This window comes from Emydura macquarii, unplaced genomic scaffold, assembly GCF_026122565.2.
Source record: "Emydura macquarii macquarii isolate MOO-44397 ecotype Brisbane River unplaced genomic scaffold, CSIRO-AGI_Emac_v2 contig_2171, whole genome shotgun sequence".
NCBI classification, from domain to species: Eukaryota; Metazoa; Chordata; order Testudines; family Chelidae; genus Emydura; species Emydura macquarii.
This window is the reverse complement of record NW_027132308.1, coordinates 373384-393474: the sequence shown is the minus strand read 5'-3', so window position 1 is coordinate 393474 and position 20091 is coordinate 373384. Positions and strand designations below refer to the sequence as shown.

Here is a 20091-nt window from a genome sequence, read left to right as displayed (position 1 = left end):
ATAGGAAAGAGATCAGGGAACCAGGGCTAAAGTTCACCTTGCAGACAGGGAGCAAGTGTAACCAGATGTGCAGGCTGGTCAGCTGGGAAGCCTACGGAACAAAGCAGCACCTGAGGAACTTAGAAGATGAATTGCTGAAGCTGACTACATGGTCCCCCCTTCGGTAGCACACACTGGGTAGGGGAAAGAGATTCTGTTCCACACCACCTAGACAACAACATAACTGCTACAGGTCATACAACTCCGCTATCTGCAAAGCACAACTAAAAATCCTTCATTAGAATTAGTCATTACTGAGAATAGTTATTGATGAATTGTACGTCAATGTCTAGTTTCAGCTATGAACTAGGGTTACGTGTGTGTGTTGAGCGTAGGAGGGTTGGGAATGAAGGGTATTCTATGGAGATATAAAAAATTAGCATAGCAACAGAACGTAGAAGTAATTGCAGCAGAATTTGGTCCCACTGTACTGCAGACTTCACAGAGCCCTGCATGTGTTACACTTTTTCACTATTCTGAAATAGTCTACTAGTGTCAGCTACATTCCCTGTCTCTATAATGGAAAATGCTATTAGAAAGGGTACATTTTTTCATAATAATTAAACTTTTTTAAGGGCTCCCACTGTACACATTTCCCAGCCTCAGTCCTCATCTTCATTTACAGCCTACACGCCTCAGCTCATTCAAAGATTCACTGATTTTAAGTCTACCTTGAATTCTTATATAACACAGGTCACATGATTTCAATGCTGTAATTTGTCTCAAACCCATAAATTGAAGGTAAACTGTGTTGCACCACCTGAAGATCTGGTCCTGTGGATTTAGGACAAAAATACTTTACTAGAGAAGTATTTACCTTAATTTATATTCTTATACTGCAGTTTTTTCAACTTTCCTGAATATATGCACTGCCCATCAGATAATGAGGGGAAATATCGACTTCTAGTCAGGAGCACAGGAACCTTGATAGAAGTGGGAGGGCCATGAGGTCCCAACCTTTGTGGCCCCACCACCACTACTCCTCCTCTTACCCCAAGGCCCTACCCTCACCATGGCCAAACCCCCTGCTTCTCCTCTTACCCGCAAGACTCCACCCCTTGGCCAAGCTAGAAGCCAGAGCCGGGTCATGGTAAGAGCCACCCAGGAACCCTGGGCCACTGTGCGGAGCCCTGGACCCTCCATCTGCCCTGGTGGGGAGCCACAAGGCCCAAGAGGAGCCCCTGACCTTTGTTTCCACCCCTCAGGGTGCACCACCCAGGGCAGATGGAGAGTCCAGGGTTCCCCCTGCAGCTCAGCTCCAGTTTCCATCCTGACCAGGGGGCAGGGCCTTGGTGGGAAGGGGAGAGCAGTGTTGGAGCCCCCAAGAGGGGCTGGCACCAGGAAGAGGGAGACACCACGGGCAGGGGCTGTGCAGCTGCACACCTGCCCAAGACTTGCAGTTTGGAGGAGCAACATGGCCCTCTGCCCCCCAAACTATGCTTTTGTTAAAAAGTGGGCAGGCCTGGCCCTCCCACTTTTAAAATTGGTGGGGCATGACTCCCTGGCTCTCGCTGTTCCAGCGCCCCTGCTTCTAGTTCCTTCATTTCTTTGCTCTGAAAAAAATTATATAAACACGCACATATTACCTTAGTAGCTGAATCCACTGATGACCCTTTTTCCAGTAACTCCTGTACCAGTCCCACATGGCCTTCTTTGGCAGCCAGGTGTAGGGCATTGAGTCCATTCTGTAAGCAAAAGGGCCATATCAGTCATAAATACCACTTTTGGAAAGATACACATTCTCACCTTCTCCAAGTGAAAGATGAAGATTAATGTCCAGAATATTTGTTCACCTTTAATTATTTGTCTGCATAAGCCCAATATTTCTGACTATACTAGTTGAGCTCAAAATACTGTATGACAAAGCTCCTCCAGTAACACTTGTCTCATGGCAACAAGGACATAATTACAAACCACATTTTGCAGCAGACAAATATCCTCCTCTTTGATAGTTCTACATTCTCTGACATGACTATGTCTATCTTGGTTACTTCTATAGCCTCCATTATCATACTATCTGAGCTCATCTCATTCTTTAATGCCCTGGTGTAGTAGCAGGAAGTCCAGCAGTGAGCTAAGCTGGTGCTGGTGCCTGCAAGGGAAGGAGGGAGCGAGCAAGCAAGACAGAGGGAGGAGAGGAGAAGAGAGGGGGAAAGGGCTGACGAGGAGGGAGCCAAACACAGACACAACCATCTGTGGCCACCAGCACTGCCACACAGCAACCTGTGCTCCCATATGCGCACACACTGCCCCCACCCAATATCCTCCCTCCCACAGCTCCCCACCCAACCGGTCCCTCCCATAGCCCCCACCCAACCCCCAAATAACCCCAACCCTCCCAACTCCTGCTTAAACCCCTCCAACCTCCTGCAACCCTATTCCCAAATAAACATACTATAGCTCCCACCCCATAAATAAAACCAAACCCCACAAAACCTCCTCCTGCCACAGCCTCCCTCCCATCTCCCCAAATAAACCCACCCCATAGCACAAACCTCAAATAAATACCCCTATAAAACATCACCCTTCCAAAGCCCCATATCTCACACCCAAACCTCCCCCTTAAATCACAAACCTATTTTTCACAGCCCTATAATGATCTTCACAGTACATCAGCCAGGTGACAAATATAAATACCGCCATTGCCCTAAAGCACTCTGCTGTTTTGCCATATTGCAAGCATCATAAATGATACTCGGTCTTCAGCAAGCTGAGAGTTGTATAATATTCATAACACTTCTTGTTTCTAAGCAGGTCATGGGAGCTAAAGGTTTGGAATGGATGAACAAGCAGCCTTCTGCTCTTTATTCATTCATCCTCACAGACAGCTCAAGTCTGCAATTCCCAGTGGAATTTGATGGCACTCAGTTCCTGAGAAGAGACACTTAATAGGACGAGACCTAGTGACTGTACACAGAAAGAGTGACATTCATTTCTGAAGTAACTCCAAATGAATTCTGTGTTCAGGTGCGTAAGGTGAGCAGATTTTGAGGTGATATTCAGTGGAGTTACAGCAGGAATTAATCTGGCCCATTGAACTCATTTAAACTTTGGAAATTTATCCTATACATTAGTGATGCTTGCTGGCATTGTAACAGTCTCATTAATTATTCTAGCACATTAAAATATACTTAGAGCCCTGCGCAGATACAAAATTTGTATCCACATCTGATCTGCAATCTGCAAAAATGATCCATTGATCTAAAATGGATAGCCACAGATTTGCACAGCTTTAGATCTAAAATTTGGGTCCGCATCCATCTGTGATCTGCAAAAATGGTCCGCAGACATCCACATCCAGTATATCTGTGGATATAAAGTGGATATTCATGGATTTGCAGGGCTCTAAATATACTGTCCTGCACTGAAATTCAGAAGGAGCTACACTAAATTGATCTGCAGACTTGATGAATGGGTTTACTCCACTCACATTCAGCAACAGCTACCATGCCTTCTTATTAAACTGTGACTTGAGCTTTTGTCACTGAGTTGATTATATTTACACCCCTTTTTCTTTCTACCACTATTGGATATCATGTGACCAAATTATTACCTACTGTGATGTAAAGTTTTGAAAATCATTATCTAAATTGGCAGGTATAGCCTTCCTCTAATTATTTTCTTCCTATAATTATTTTAGGTCAGATAATTATACTCGGGTATAATCCCACAGACTCAGAATCAATAGGCCTCTATGTGCAAGAATGGAAAGCAAGATTTTGTCTCTTACAGTTGTATACAATTATTGTTTTACCACAACAAAAGATCTTGGTGTATGGAAAATGGCTTCACAGTGTAATCCTCATATAATGACAAAAAAGTGAAGTAGTAGGGTAGGACAAAGAGAATGTGATGTAAGTGCTTGTGATATATGTACACATGTGCCTGTTACTGCACCCAAAAATAAGATCTCATACATTTTAGTACTCTGCAGAGTAGAGGGATAGTAGAACATGTCCCAGTGCTGTATCAGTAGCTTCACCACACAAAACGCTATGCCACTGTAGGTTAAAATATTTCAATGCATACCTTATGATTAGGACCCTACCAAATTCAAGGTCCATTTTGGTCAATTTCATGATCATGATTTTAAAAACATAAGTTTCACAGTTTCAGATATTTAAATCTGAAATTTCATGGTGTTGTAACCATGGGGGTCCCAACCCAAAAGGGGATTGTGGAGGGTGTCACAAGGCTATTGTTGTGGGGGTTGCGGTACTGCCACACTTACTTCTGCGCTGCTGCCTTCAAAGCTGGGCAGCTAGAGGGCAGCTGCTGGCTGGATGCCCAGCTCTGAAGGCAGCACCATCTCCAGCAACAGTGCAGAAGTAAGGGTGGCAATACCATGCAACCCTCACTTTTGCACAACCTCCCCCTCCGTAACCCCAGGTCCCAGTGCTCAGGAGATAAAGAGGCCTTGCGCTGGCTGTGTGGGGGTATGAGTGGGGAGACCATGGTGCCTCCCTGACCAGGGGGATGTGGGAGGTCACCCACTCACTCCCCCGTAAGGCCAACACTGCCCCTCCCCCCAGTAAGTCCAGCCCCCTATACCATACCACCCTCACTTCTGCACTGCTGCTGGTGGCGGCGCTGGACTCCCGGCCAGCAGCCGCCACTTTCCAGCCACCCAGCTCCATGAAATCTGGTCTCCCCTACGATAGCCAGATTTCACGAGAAGACCAGATTTCACAGTCCATGACACATTTTTCACAGCTGTGAATTTGGTAGGGCCCTATTTATGATACATTCCTAGCGATATCATATTAGGGCACTTTACACCCCATACAATGAATGGCTTATTATGCGAAATCTCATGGAAATGTATGGGATTTTGCCTAACATTCATTTAAAATGTTTCCAACATGAAATGCTTTATTAAGGGAAAGTGAACAGATTAGAGAAAGGGACTATGGCCTATGTGCAATATCTGCTGTACAAATGTAAATAGCTCAATTGTTTCTGTTCTCTCTCTTTTTTTCTTTAACTAAAATATCAGAAGAAAGCACTGCATTCTTAATACTAAGGACCTGCACAACTGTACACTTAAACTGAGTTTTGTTCCTCCCCATCCAGAGCCAATTATTCAGTTGCCCACAGGATTTATCCCTGTTATTTCTTATGATGGAAGGTCTCTAAATCAAAGTGGCTCTCCTGCTCCTGTCAGCTGAATTCCAGCATGCTCAAGCTACAAAGCTTTCTGAAACTGCCAAAAAAAAATAGGTGGGATTTTGTTTAAACTAGTCATATGCTACACAACATTTGAAAACAAGAGGAGTTTTGCCTTCCTTCTGACAAAGTAAGTATGTAGCATAACTACCTCTTCCTTGGGTTTGGCTTGATTGCTAACTCTCACAGTAATTCAAGTACATAATCCTAAACCTTCCCTGCAAGCGTGGCTGCACAAGGGTTTCCCTGCAGAGACACCTCCCCCTCCCTGTCCTAAATTCTACTTGCCTCTAAAGAGGGAGGTTTCAACCCCTTATCTCCTATAGAGTTCACAGGAGTACTAATCACAGGAGTACTTATATAATTTCCCTACATCCACAAAGGAGTCCATGCCTTTCCATGCAAGGCCTAGAAACTGCCAGCCTGTTCCAACACTGAACCAAGTGTTGCCTTTTAAAAAAAAAAAAAGATTGGCAGTGAAGTCTCACAACTTTTGGCTGGAATGCCAGCCAAAGTCAGTGAGAGCTTTCCCCACTGAATTCAATGGCAGAAAAATTAGACCCTTGTATAATATGTTTTTTTTTTACCCTTCAAATTAAAGAGCTGATGCTGCTGCACACTGTATTGTCATGTGGACCCTGCTACAGTGCACTAAAAGTTCAGTAATGCACTTTGCTATACTCCTGTTTCAAACAGCAATTGTGGAATTTTTAGTGTGTGGTGGCAGGGTCCATGTAGCCACATAGTGTGCAACAAGCTAATGTGCTGAAGATTTGCACCCTGGCCTGCCACACACTAAGTCTCTGGGTAGACAAGCCTTCAAATCAGAATCAGTCAAAGGCTAAAAAGATTTGTGGAAAAAGCCACAGGAAAGTTAATGAAACTAAAAAGACAAAGTGGGTGAGGTAATAATATCTTCTATTGGACCAACTTATGTTGGTGAAAGAGTCAGAAGCTAGGCCAATAAAAAATATTACCTCACCCACCTTGTCTCTCTAATATCCTGGGACCAACACGGCTATAAAAACACTCAAACAACAATGAAACTAAAATCTACTTTCAAAACCAAAAAATTGCGATCATTCATATGTTCTCATTTAACTTTAAATGTAATGCAGTTCATTCTTGTCACCTCCGTTGGGTATGATACTAGGTTGTTAGTACTACTGTGGTTCTATTGGTTCTGACAGACCAGGGCAGGGTGGATCACCTGGTGAATTTAGTTCATATGAATGGCTATATATTTTCCAAACAGAAAGAAACTTTAAGATTTCCAACAGAGGTAGAAATATCTAGTAGTTAGTGCAGAGTTGAGAGTACTTTTTTGTATTTCAATCTGACACTGACATTCTGTGACCTGTGACAAGTCTCTTAATTTTCTGTACCTCACTTACCCCCCATCTGTAAAATAGAAAGAACAATATACCATAAGGTTTTTGAGAATCTTGCTTATTTAATTTATGAAGTACTCTGAGATCCTCAGAATAAAATTGTTAAAGAAAGTCAAGGTAATATTATTTATATGCTCAAAAGACACAGATAATGGTTGTTTTTGCTGAGTAAGGAGGAGATGATCAAGTGACTTATGCACCAGAGTGGTTTTTGGCTAGCTGGATACTGGCCCCACCAAACTGACAAACTCTCCATTGTGGCAAAAGTGTGAAAATGAAAAGTTTATTGCTCTGTTGCAATTCAAGCTTCAGCCTGGGATGGCAAAAGAGAATGCAAGAATTATTCCTAGTCAACACTGTATGTTACCTCCTGTTTATTTCAGTGTAAGTCTAGTAAAATCTATGGAGTTACGTCAGTGTAAAACTGGAGTGACAAGGTGGAGAATCAGGCCCAATTTGTCACTGACTTCCAGCATGTGCAACTCCACTGTAGTTAGTTATGGCTGGGATGTAAGTTATTGGAGAATCTGACCCATGCACTGAAGCTTGAAGGCACATGTACATGGGATTGTGTATTACCAGAGCAATTCTGAAGGAGAAGTTGTAAACAGAGTGGAAAACAACAGCCCATTGTGGTTCATCCTGCGCGCAGATGCTGCACTCCATTCAATGTTGTGATTAAGTGAAGAGTGCCTCTGCATGTCACCAACTGTGGCTAAACAGCCACAGCATAATCCTTATAAAAGTTCAAGAGTTTTGACCCTACCCATGATAGATATAAACATCAGCTTGCTCACAAATAAGTCTGGTGACTTCACGAAAAGCCTTACATTCTGGGACAAAACTGAATAGACTACAAATGCATCCCTTCCCAAAGAGAAAGCCACAAGGATTTAGGGAAGTGAAAACAACACAAAGCGTGCAGGAGTTCTTCCTCTAGTGGGAAGGGTTTGGGGACGGGCACATAGTAGACAGGAGCATCTGGCTTCCCAATTCCAGGCCCCCCTAAAATATCTTAAAGAAATAAAGGGGAAAGTCTAAAAAAGGGGGGTAAACTGTGTGAGGCTGTGAAAGTGCAGACTTCTCCCTTCTGTTCCTTTTGCAGCCTGTGAATTCATGAAGGTATGTGAATGTACTGAATTACCACTATCACCACTATTATTATGCTGGAGGTTGGGTGGCTCCCAGTGTGTGTGTGTGTTTGAGCTATGGGCTGTGCTGGTGTGTGTGACAGCCCCCTTCAATTTAGGCTAAACGAGGGAGCAGTTAAATGATTCTTTGCTTAGTAATAGCAGAAAGTACAGAAGCCGCCACAGAATCCCTGACCAGTGTGGCCAGGCAAGGGTATGAGTTGAGCCATGTGGTCTGAAAGGGTTTTCTCAGAGGTTTGAATGCAAAGGCAGGGACCAGGTATTGTTTTGTGGAGCTGTGAGAGTCACAAGCAGGGAGAGATGGCAGCAGGCCCAGGAGACGAGAATACCAGCACTGGCAACACGGCCCTGCAAGAAAAAGCTTTTGGGGCAGTACTGGCTGGGAAAAGACTTAAAATTGTGAGGAAAGAAACTGCCTTTGACTATCATGAATTTCTCCTCACATAATCAACATGCCAGGTCTTGAATGTAGGCTAACTGCTCAGGCTAAAACTGGGCAGTTTTCTTATATACTCCATCTTGAATTATCCTCTTTTAAAGAATGTCAGGCAACTGATACACCCTCAGAGCTTACAGATTGTGTGGTATTTGTCTTTGGATAAAATTATCCTACGTCAAGATAACTGATATGCCATTCAAACCTATGTTTGTAAAATTACAGTCCAGCTATAAATAATTCTTTCAGTATTTTTAGCATTCATTCATAAACTTCAAATGCAAGGCATCTCTGTAAATTCAGAGTGACTCCAGTTAAGAATGAAGTGGCCTAGGAATTCTCGAGTTCATTGTTGGAAAAGTTTATGAAAAGTGTTTTAAAAATTAGTATTAATTAATGTATATGGGGCAGGATTTATCTATAAGCTGAACCATACAAGCATTCAAAACAGTAACAATTTAATGTGTCAGTAACAGGATATAACATTATTTGTTCTAGGTTGTTGGATAGAGAATAAAGTACTTCTTTTGACTCACTATCATGGTCAGATCAGGTTGATTGTGTTAACTCCAATGCAGAATTATAGAAGAATTTTGAGTTTATGTGTGAACCAGCAGGAACTAGAAGATAAGAGTGGGGACAGAAAGGTCCTGTAGGGAAAATCCTAGGAACAGTAAAACCTAGGAGAAAGCTTAGGCTGAGGTCCATGTCTGTAGTCCTTAAATTAAGCATAAAGAAAACCCTCTCAAGAGAGACTGAGTTTTGGATTCAGTGCCTGTGTGCTATGCTCAAAGTGGGGACTCAGGCTCTTCATGCGGCTGTGTAACTAAAGCAGGGTGAAAGTTTTTAGACAAATAGTTCATTCGCTGAAAAATGCAGTTTTGGGTTGACTGAAATTATTCACTAATTCAACATAAATTGACCAAGTAGTTTAATCCAAAACTATTTTTGGCAGTAGATCCACAAGGAGATTTAGGCACCATTCACAAACCCAGCAGTGGTAGTGGCAGTTGCCTCTTTAATTTATAAAATTAAATATTCATTGGGTCAGAAAGCGAGGGTGAGAATAACTATGGCAGTGTTTCTCAACCTGGGAGTTGTGACAGTTTTAGAGGGGTCGCTGGTATTGGGGGTGGCAAGAAAGGCAATTGCCTGGAGCCACAGGGGCGCCATGAAACTAAGTTACATGCCTCAGCCCCGTGGGGGTGGGACTCAGGCTTCAGGGGTACAGTAGTTTGGAAAGGTTAAGAACCACTGAACTATGGTTTTGTGGTTGGGACACCCACCTGGGATGAAGGACAACTGGACTCAATGCCCTGCTCCAATGAATATATACAAAATACATCATCTTCAATAGGAGCAATAGAGACAACACAACCAAATACACTACAGGCCACTGTGAAGGGGACTCACCTGCAGTGTGGGAGATCCAAGTTTATATCTCTGCACCCAATCTGGCACAATGGGAACTTGAACCCAGGTCTCCCATATCCCAGTTGAGTGCTCTAACCATTGGGCTACAGGATATAAGGGGACAATTTTTCAAGAAATGTTCTGGGTGAATGCTGGGTTTTTATAGAGAAAAACATTTATTTTCTAACTTCACACACACTAGCTACAAAAACATAACACCAAAACCATAATTAGCAAACCCTTCTGACTCCCCTAAAATCATGAGACTGGCCAAAAAGTCATGAGGTGTTCATGAGGCTATCTTTCAGTATCTTTAACTCCCACTGCCCACCCCCAAAGTGTGTGATAATTAAACTGTTGCCAGTTCTCCCAAACACATGGAGTATTGATACTGGCCTCCCTGCAAGAGTTTTCACTGCCTGCCTGATGATATGGAGCTGCCAACTTCTTGCCAGACTCTAACTTTCTAATTAATTGTGTCACCCCACCCCTACCTTTGCCTATCTCCAGCCCAGTAATTTTTTATGCACCTCTAGCCCCACATCAGCTCTGTCCCTCCAGCCTCACATCTGTCATTTGCATCAGTGCACTTCTGCTCCTCCTGTAGATCCAGGGCTCTTCGCCCCCCAGTCAAGCTCTGATATGGAACGCTGCAATGAGGTCCACTTTTCTCCCCTTCCCAGATTTGGAGGGGGCAGGTCCAGCGTCATTCACCCCTTCTCTTTCCCTTGCCAAGCTAGGTGTTGCAAGGGTGAAGAGCAGAGGGGGGGAGTAGACAACAAATGTTTCCCATGCTTCAGCTTACCCAACCTCTATCTGCAAAGAAGACCTTACAGTTAGAAGAGATCTGCTCAACTCTGAAGTCCACACTCAGAAAAACCCCAGACAAGTCATCCCTCTGTAGCTGACCTTTTCTGCATTTCCTTCTGGGGCAGGCATACTCATGAATGAACTGGAGATATAGAGACACCTCTTGCTTTCCATCAGAGTCCTCCCTATATAAACAGTACCAGCATTCCCAACTGTAACAAGACACCCCAGACTGAAAAAATATCTTCCAGGCTCTATTGCAGTAATAGGACACATAGAGGTTAGCAAAGGGACTATTATACTCCAGTTTACTGCATACAACTGAGCAAGGCTTGCACTACTGAATCGTGTTCCAAATACACTCAAATAGCAGATAATATTTAGCAGGAATCCATCCTACTGAAAACATATTTTACTTTTAATAATGGGCACAGCAAAAAGTAAATTGTTTATAGCATGTGAAAATGTTATATCTGTAAAGAAAACAGAAGACTAAATCCAAACTAAACATGTTCATAAATGTGAACAAAAAAGTATATGCAGCTTAGTAGGACGTTATGGATATATTGTGGACTGCCACTTTTTTCACATTATAGAAAATGAATGGTTCAGCTTTAAAAGCTATCATCCTAAATATGTGACATATAAGGGGTCTCTGGCAGCGCAAAGAGACAATCAGCTCAGAGGGATAGCACACAACATGACGTAAGTTTGTCTGCTCAATTTAGCAAAGAGCTGGAATCCTGTCCATTGACATTTCCAAATTTCTGTTCAGAAATCAAGAAATATCGGTTCACATTAAAAGAATGAATAACAATTCTGTCATAATTTAACTTGATATAAACATGAGGTAGCATACAATAAAGAACTATAAAGATGCTAAATAAACGCTACTGTCAATAAATTCTAAACCACTAGCTTTTATCAAACTTTGGAAATACTAAAAACAAGTGAAATACATTTGATTCTCGATCTAGACATTTCCCGAATTCAAATCACAGTACTTGAGCAATAATGGCTGCAGTTCAGGAAAGCACTTTAACAGGTGCTTGGTCTATCCTATTCAGAAAAGCACGTTTAACCTTAAGCACAGACCCATGAGAATGATTTCTCAGTCCAATAACAAAACATGCCATTTTAAAAGGAAAAGGAAATTTTGGAGCAATAGTACATTTGACATGTGACGCTACATTTTCTAAGCAGTACATAGGCTTTTCTCCCTGAAGTCAAATGTACTCCTTGTTGTCCAGCATGCATAGTGGGCACACCCTTTTCCCAAGCAGTTTGCAGTGGGGCTTGTGTATGGCACATAGATCCATGGCAATATACATACACCATCCAATCCCCATGCAGAGTGAAAGCTAAACAGCTGCTGAACCTACTGCAGCATCAACAATGCAGTAGCAGCTGCACGATGACTCCCCTAGTCTGAAAGAGCAGGATTTTATCCCTTCTGACCACACAGAACTCCACTGAGCACATTTCTTTCATGTTAGCTGTTTGCAATGCCCAGGAATTGGACCCTTGTAAGAAAGCTTCATTAGCTAGGAATGACTTCTGTCATTAAGGAGACCCAAAGGAATTGTTGTATTCTTGTTAGGACTGAAGAGAGCAAATAGATATTTAAGGAAAGCACCTGAGAGGAGGAGAAGGATGAGAGCATGGTGATGCTAGGAAATGATAGTTTTAAATGACAGTGAGTTGACTGAAAGCAGCAGTGGTCATATCAATGACTTTTATGCAGCAAATATGGTAAGCAGTGTACTGTCTCCCTCCATATTACAAGTCTATCATACCACAGCTCCTTATTCACGTTGGTTCCAGTTCTGTCAGTCTTAGGATTACTTGCCTCATAAGCTGCTTCTCAGCACAGGCAGTATCTGACCCTTTACAGTTAAGTGGCTTCAATTAGAAATCAGAGTAGTAAAGGATACAAATTATGAACTTTTGGTCTTACCAGGACTTTCCATGTAACCCAGGCAATATTACAATTCTAGCTTTTATTCATTGTCTTAACCCCAAAAATCTCGTTAATGGCTATAACCCTGACCCATCACCATGTTGAAAATGGTAAGCTTTTCAGTCTTAAAGGAGAGAGAGAGAATGAGGGTATGTCTACAGGTAGGGTTGGTGCGCAGCCAGCCAGGGAGTGATCTACAGTTCTCTAAGCTGCTGTTTCAATCAGCGGTAGATCAAAGAGTCCTACTATAGATAGGATAAGTGTCAGAGCTGAAATCAGAACACAGAAATTGCTGGATCAGAATTCTGTGCTTAAATCAATTGACCATATTTCTCCCCACTGCACTCATCCCATTTACTGTAAGTCTTGATCTACTTTACACACAGCTGCATACTGTGCAACTCAGTATAAAATGAGCACAACCCAAAAATACATATATAGCATTAAAGCATCTATTTAGTTTTAATGATCAGTGGAAACAGCAAAAGGTCAAATGGGTAAAGTCCAACATATTCAGAAGAGAGGTTGACTGGCACCCAAAAACCACTTTAATGAAATGGACCAGGACTGCTGAGATCTGCAGAGGAAAAGACTCATGTGAAGAGCTCTCCTTTCAGGACTATTCTGGAGGGCCTGATACAGTGAAAGAAGCTTATGTTACAGAACTCAAGCTCCAGTGCTACATGACAGTTAAAATGAGGGAGATCTTCAGAGAACGTCAGTATTTGCTGAGTCCACAATAGGCAAATGGGGGAAGTGAGGACTAGGGAGAAAGATGAAAGGATCTCAGGGTAAGGGGATTTCACTGGGAATGAATCCGCTACACAGCGTTGCCACCATTTGCAATTTTATCACTAGTCTCATAATATTTGATGTTTTCTTTGAAGCCCAGTTTCTCAAGTCATGCAATTACTCAGGAATCTCAGGTCTCATTTTAAAAAGAAGTGATTTTCTAGTCCTCTTGGTTACAGAGAAAATCTGTAAAACGTGATTCCTAAAGGCTCAAAACACCACAAAGCAAATAAAAGATTTTTTTTTTTAAATGTCATGAAGATGAGGGTGATAATGGCCTCATTGTAGTCCATGGAAATTTCGCCAGGGATTTGAACACAACCAAAATTTCACCTGAATGTTTTTCTATGGGAGCAAAGAAGGGTGAAAGGCGGATGTGAGGTGAATAAGATCTGTTAAGTGTTTGGTTGCTCACTGGACTGAGAGGTGTGTTAGGAGATGTGGTTGCTTTGTGAGTGGACTACAGGGAGAAATTGTACTGTAACTTTATACAATTTACCTATTTACTGTTGTCTATATCTGTTTGTCTTCTCTAGTAAGATGGTGAGCTCTTTGGGGTAGGAACTGTCTTCTATTCTGTTTGTACAGTGATTCACACAATGGAGTGTCATTAGCTACTACTGGAAGTAAGTAATAATAAATTTAACTGAACCAACTCCCAAATATTAAAATATGTCAAGGTCTAGTCCACTCAGGAAAATGGATATGGTTCAAGCTGGTTCTTCTGTCCCTAGTAAATGGTGAGAATAGGCAATCTGGAGGAAGTGTCTTAAAACCTTAAATTTGTCACTCAACCAAACGCAATATGAACCTTGAAGATACAACTAGATTTCATGAAGGAATTGCTACTAAGGTTTTCTCTTTCTCTTCTTACCACCCCTCCCAATTTTCTTCAAGGCAGTGAAGTGGAGAAAACACAGGAAATATAGTGAGTACCTGGAGGGGTTGGTGGTGAGGAAACTGGAAGACTGGACAGTCGATGAATGAGGATGACAAAGATTACCTAGAACTAGGAAGGGATGTGGTCACATTAAGAAAACACATTAGGAAACTGAACATTCTATTGTCTTTATAAACACATGCATTGTGGGTCTCAAAACCCACACCCCAAGTTCAGTGTGCATGAAAGATGCCTCAATATTCCTCCCTATATACAATTCTATGCCACCAACTACATATGTGACACAAAACCACCATCTTCTATTGGCCTCTGACCCAAATACAAATCATCCTTAAGTTCACCCACCTGTTATGAAACAGACCAGAGACTTGATTTAGCCTCATCTCAACTTCCACAAGGGCCAAAAGACGCATGTTATTCTCCACACACAGTCTAGCCACAAGGGTTGTTTCTTATACAAGGCAGAACTATAAACTCAGCATGATTAAAATATTGTACTTATGTACTATAAAGTACTATATGTACTATTATGTATTATAATATCACTGCAATATTCTAATAATGTTGGTTTCTGGAGTTTTTTTCCATTAACCTCTTCAGCTTTGTCTTAATACTTTTTTATTTACAAATCCATTCCAGAGTGAATTAGGAGGGAAACGAGCAGTTTTGTTTTAAAATCAGAACTAGCACAACACAGAATTCTCTCGACACCAGACTGGTTCAAAGAATATAAACTACCAGTTATTTTCACAGTGGAAAGCTCTGCCAGCAAAGAGGGAACACACATTGCCTGATGATTATGACCAAGACACTAAGGGTGGGAAATGGTGCTCTTTGCTCCTGACCATGCAGGAGGCCTGTCACAGTTAATTCTTTGTAGTTCACAGTCCTAAAGCCACACGATAGCCTGTGCCTTGAGGGCACAAATTACCCAGTGCCTGAACAAACAGTTTCATGGCTTATGGGAGCTATGAGAATCCAAACGTTATGCCAATAAAGACATTATTTTTAATAAAAGGCTTGTAAGCACTGCTGTCTTAATCTTTACTAACTGCCTTCCAAACACTCAAGATATTTTACATTTTATTGAAAATTCCTAAACCATTTCCTGCCAATATCAGAAAAATAACTTACTGACTCGGACCATGTTAATACGCATAAAAACATAGTACTTTGCACAACAAATGACCACTTTGATTTTATATGGCATGTGTGAGTATAAGCCTAGTTTAGACCTTAACACCAGTCCTAAACCACTAATGCTGAATGTTGATATCACCACAAAATATTGCACAGCAGTCCTAAATCTATTTCAAGCAACTGCAAAATTATGCAGTGTTTATTTTGATGTCTCTGTTTTACATGTACAGGTCACATTGTACCTCCATTTTTCCATTGTCAGTGGTTAATGGATCCAGTGCTTCACACATCGTCATTAATATTTGTTTATAAAATAAATGTTTTGTCTAACCAGTTCCAGAAAGGAAGAACTTTATGAAATGGACAAAACTGCACCAGAAATGTTTCGTGATTATCTCGGTTCTCATTTTTTTAAACAAAATAATGGCCTTGCAGGATTGGTCCCAAAAGGGCATAAATCCTTTATACAGTTACATGCATGCTTAACCATATGCATGAGCAGTCCCACTGAATTCAATGGCACTACTCACCTGCAAAAATTTAAGCATGTGTGTAAGTGTTTGCAAGATTAGGTCCTTTGTCACCATTTGATGAAAACTGAATTTATGGAACAGGCAAATTGATGGAAAACCCAACCCAAAGTCTAACAGAATGTCTTTCAGTGCGTGATAGTTGGAAAGCAGGGTTGGATGTGCATAACAGTAGCATCCTTTGTAGCAGTAACAGTTTTTCAAACAAACTAGATTTCAACATTTTTTATGCTAATTTTATTATACAGCTATTTTATTTTGTAAAGAAGACCAAATACTGATGGGAAAGCAAACTAACACTTGATAAATGGGCCACTCTTGTATTCTTCATATTTACAACTAGTTTTGCAATCCTTTGTGGATTTAGTTTTTAAAAAATCTAAAAAATTAGGTTCCTTTCCAGGCATTTGAGTCTTTAATAATAGCAACATTACTAACTAGCATTCAGCACTAGGGATGTTGTTTACTGTAGGTGACTATGAGCTACTAGATTTTAATCTGCTTGGACACACTTAAGCCTTTCAGATAAAAATAATTCACTGAGTGTTTGCTTACATCCGGATACCACACAGAAATAGCCAGGGAGACCTCAGATTTCTGCACCCTGGGTCAATGGTGATCAGGTGCTTTGTGGAGGATGAGGCATTTGATGGCCAGGAAGAAAGGGGTGGCTGACCATACTGTTTTCTACAATAAAAAAGATTATCTAATATTTAAATATTGCACGGAACCTCTAAAACATTTCCCACTATGTGCATACACATTTTATAATTCGAGTTTTATCTTTCTCCTAGTGGGACAATCACATCCACATTTCCAGCAATTGTTCCTGAGACAGGAGTGGCACCAATAGTTGTAAAAACTCCCATTATTCATTTAAGTTTATTTAAAACTGCTCTGGAATTATGAAGTGCTTTGGAACCCAAATAAAATTATTTGAGGGTCAAGTACGGGTTATAAAATTACAAAAAAGATCCTTTCTGAAATTTTTTTAAATGTTAGGTTAGAGTTTGAGAATTAAATGATGAAAGGAGCCTCCTTTTCTCTAGCAACCAAGGAGGTCATTGCCAGCACATGACAATCATTAAAGTTAGAGATGCATTAGAAAATCAGGATAGACAAGAAGGAGAATCCTTGCAGAAGGGTATATGTGATCCTGTGCATCCCTATATTCAAATTCTACAAACTATTGTAATAGTCTTTGTACAAAATATGTCTTGTGAAGTATCATTTGAAAACTGACATCACTGATCATTAATATTCTTGCATTACATGTGTATGCAGTGTGTATTAAGAGTTATGGACATATTGGAATCATGACTAAAGAGTGTTTAAATCAGGCATGTCAGGGGGAGTTGGTAAACAGGTCTGCTTAGACAACTTTATTCATTTTATTTGGCATAACTTAACCTATGTCCTATTGCTAGTAAATTTGTTTTATTTTTACTATAAACCAACTCAGTGCTGTGTTTAAAATGAAGGGTACATTTACCCTAGTTAAAATTATAAGCTGTGATGTGCTTTTCCGTCTTTAGAGGAAAAAACAAACATCATTTCTCTGAACAGTCCAGGTGAGGGCTGGATGTTACAGAGCACATGGTTTTGGGAAAATTCAGGATTGTGAGTCCAGATTGCACCCCAAACTGTGATAGTATATATGTGCTATTATAATCAAGAAATAGTGAGTCAATATCCATCTTTCAGCTAAGTGGCCTGGTGAGAGATAGGTTAATTTGGCAGCTGTCCCAACTTACTTTTAAATTGCCTTTCTTTCACCTGGTTCTCAATGCCCTGCTCATGGAAAACATCCAGAGATGCTCCACCTGACTCTCTAGGAGTTAAATGCCCTGTATGGAAAATTTACTTCAAGGCAATTCAAAGCAAGATGTGACAAAGGGAGTTTAGGGACATAGCAGAATCACCATAAAAGTAAAAAGTCCCCAGCCAAGTTCAGAATTTGGTAGCAACATGTCATTCCCCTTACTAACTGCAGACAGAAATATAACTTTATTTTTCAGTTATTGTATCTATTTATTATAGGTTTTCATACAACAACTTCTGGGTCACACTTTACATTATTTAGACTGTAAGTTGCAGCATTTCCCAAATATAGACATGGCTCCTTATAACAATGCAGCTTGACAGAACAGAGTAAGGAAAACTTTGACTTAGTGCATAGTTTCTCAACCTGTGATACGTGTACCCCTGGGGGTATGCGAGAGACAGGCAGGGGGTACGCAGCGAAAAACCCAGTGAAGGGAGGCAGGCGGCAGCCACCAACTTCTGGGGAAGCCAGTGGTAGCCGCCCGCTTCCCGCCCGGGCCCAGCTGGGAGGCAGGCAGCAACCATCAGCTTCTGGGGGAGGTGGGCAGTAGCTTTCCGCCCAGTCCCACCTCCTAGCTGGGAGGTAGACAGCAGCCACCCCAGTCCTGGGAAGTTGGGCAGCAGCCGCTGGCTTCTTCGGATGCAGGGTGGCAGCTACCTGCATGCCACCCGGTCCCAGCTCCCAGGTGGGAACCCAGCAGCAGCCTCCCGCGCCCTGGCTTGAAGATGGGCAGCAGCTGCCTGCCCACATCCCCGGGTCCCAGCCTGCGTGGAAGCCTCCTCAGCCCCAGCTTGGAGCAGGTGGCAGCTCCCCTCCCCGACTGAGCAGTGAAATTGACAACTATGACAGCCCCAGATTTTACCAGTATAAAAATCTCAAGGGAGCCCACACACTGTGATTTGCCCCAGGCCCGCATCCCCCTAGGGACGGCCATGGGGAGCGCTGCTATCCACTCAGGTGGGCCACTAGTACCTGCTCAGACCTCACAAGTTCTCGCCTGTGTGAGGAGAACACCACGTGACCCTGCCATCAGGCCATAGTGATTGGCTGGCACTGACCTTTGCTCTTATATGAAGGAAGGGGAGGAGGAAGGAGGGGAGAAAAAGCAGGGGGTTTTGTGATCTGCCACAACCACACAGCGTTGCAGAACTCAGAACTCTCCTGCTTTATGAGAAATACAGCTGTCCAGTGGTAAAGGGGGAAAAGATTGTATTTCTCAGAGTGGAAAATTGAGAGTTGGGGTACTTATTAAAATTTTCAGAAGTTAGGGGTACTTGCTACTTAAAAGGTTGAGAAACATTGCCTTAGTGGACTGTTTCTAATCTTTAAACCTTAGTGTGTTTCATCCCAGTAGTAATTTACAATTAAGCCCTAGCCAAAGTGTCACATGAAAGATACTGCACTCAGTTCTTGGGATTCTAAAGCACTGGATTGATATCAGAGGTGGTTGGAAAATTAGGATTTTTTTTACAGAAAATTTCAAGGAAAACAAGAAAAATCATGTGCATTGATTTTTTCGATAGAGAGCTTAAACTTTTCCTCAAAAAACAGAAAACCAAAAATATTTGGCCAATCCCTGAAAAATTTGCACCTGAAAAGAGAAAAGTTTTGGTTGAAATTTTTCCATTTTAAATTTTAATGGAAAAAAAGCAAAAATATTTTCAGGAAAACACACTTTCCACAAACATTTTCAGTCAGTCAAAAATCAACTTCCATCAGAAAATGGTTTTTGACAGAAAAAAATTGACCATCACTCATTGTAATATTGTGTACAATATTGTGGTAATATTTCACTTTGTTTGCAAAAACTATTCATGGAATAATCTGAAGAGCAAACACATTAGTAAATAAATTATGTGAAAACTTGCTAAATTATTTTGCTAAAAACTTTGCCAAATGAATTATTTGGTGTGGACTGTAGAAACAGATTGTTTCTACCTTTCATGTTTACCTGCCACACCTCATGAGCAATCAAATTGTATTCATGTAACTAGAAACATCATTCCATATGGGAAACTAGATATAAAAACATTAAAGTGTGGATTCAAATTGGGGTACTTACTAGTAAATTAGATCTATACAGATCTTTATGTTTATTTCTTTGTACTGAATGAACACATATTAATATATTGCAATGTGGCTAGATTCATTCCTGCTGGAATATGTCAAAATCCTAAATTTGCTCAAAATCCTGACCTACAATAATAATATTTACATAAATTAAATCTCATTTGAATTACTGCTGCATCTAGGAGGCTAATCATAGACTCTGTACAAACACAGACCAAAAAGACAGTCCCTGTCCCAAAGAGCTTACAATCTCATGGTATTAATGCATATAAAACATTTACTATCTCATATCCCCTCCTCTATTTTATTTAGCTAACAAAAATAATTTTACAATCCATAATCCTTAAATTTGTTCAAAACTCTGCTGCAAACATCATCTTCCTGGCTTGTTGCTTCAATTACATTGCATTACTTGACTGGCTCCTCTTTCTCCATTGTATCATGCACAAACTACTTATTTTCACTTT

The 20091-nt window shown here is 41.2% G+C and overlaps 1 protein-coding gene across 5 annotated transcripts in view; it reads right to left on the bottom strand.

Moving 5' to 3' along the window:
* Positions 1–20091, bottom strand: part of ANK2 (ankyrin 2) — a 272410-nt gene that overhangs the window by 192000 nt on the left and 60319 nt on the right. For all 5 annotated transcript variants that reach the window (XM_067558657.1, XM_067558653.1, XM_067558655.1 and 2 more), the window contains exon 3: positions 1626–1724. In XM_067558657.1, coding sequence (XP_067414758.1) covers positions 1626–1724 — 99 coding nt within the window. The remainder of the gene's footprint in view (positions 1–1625; positions 1725–20091) is intronic.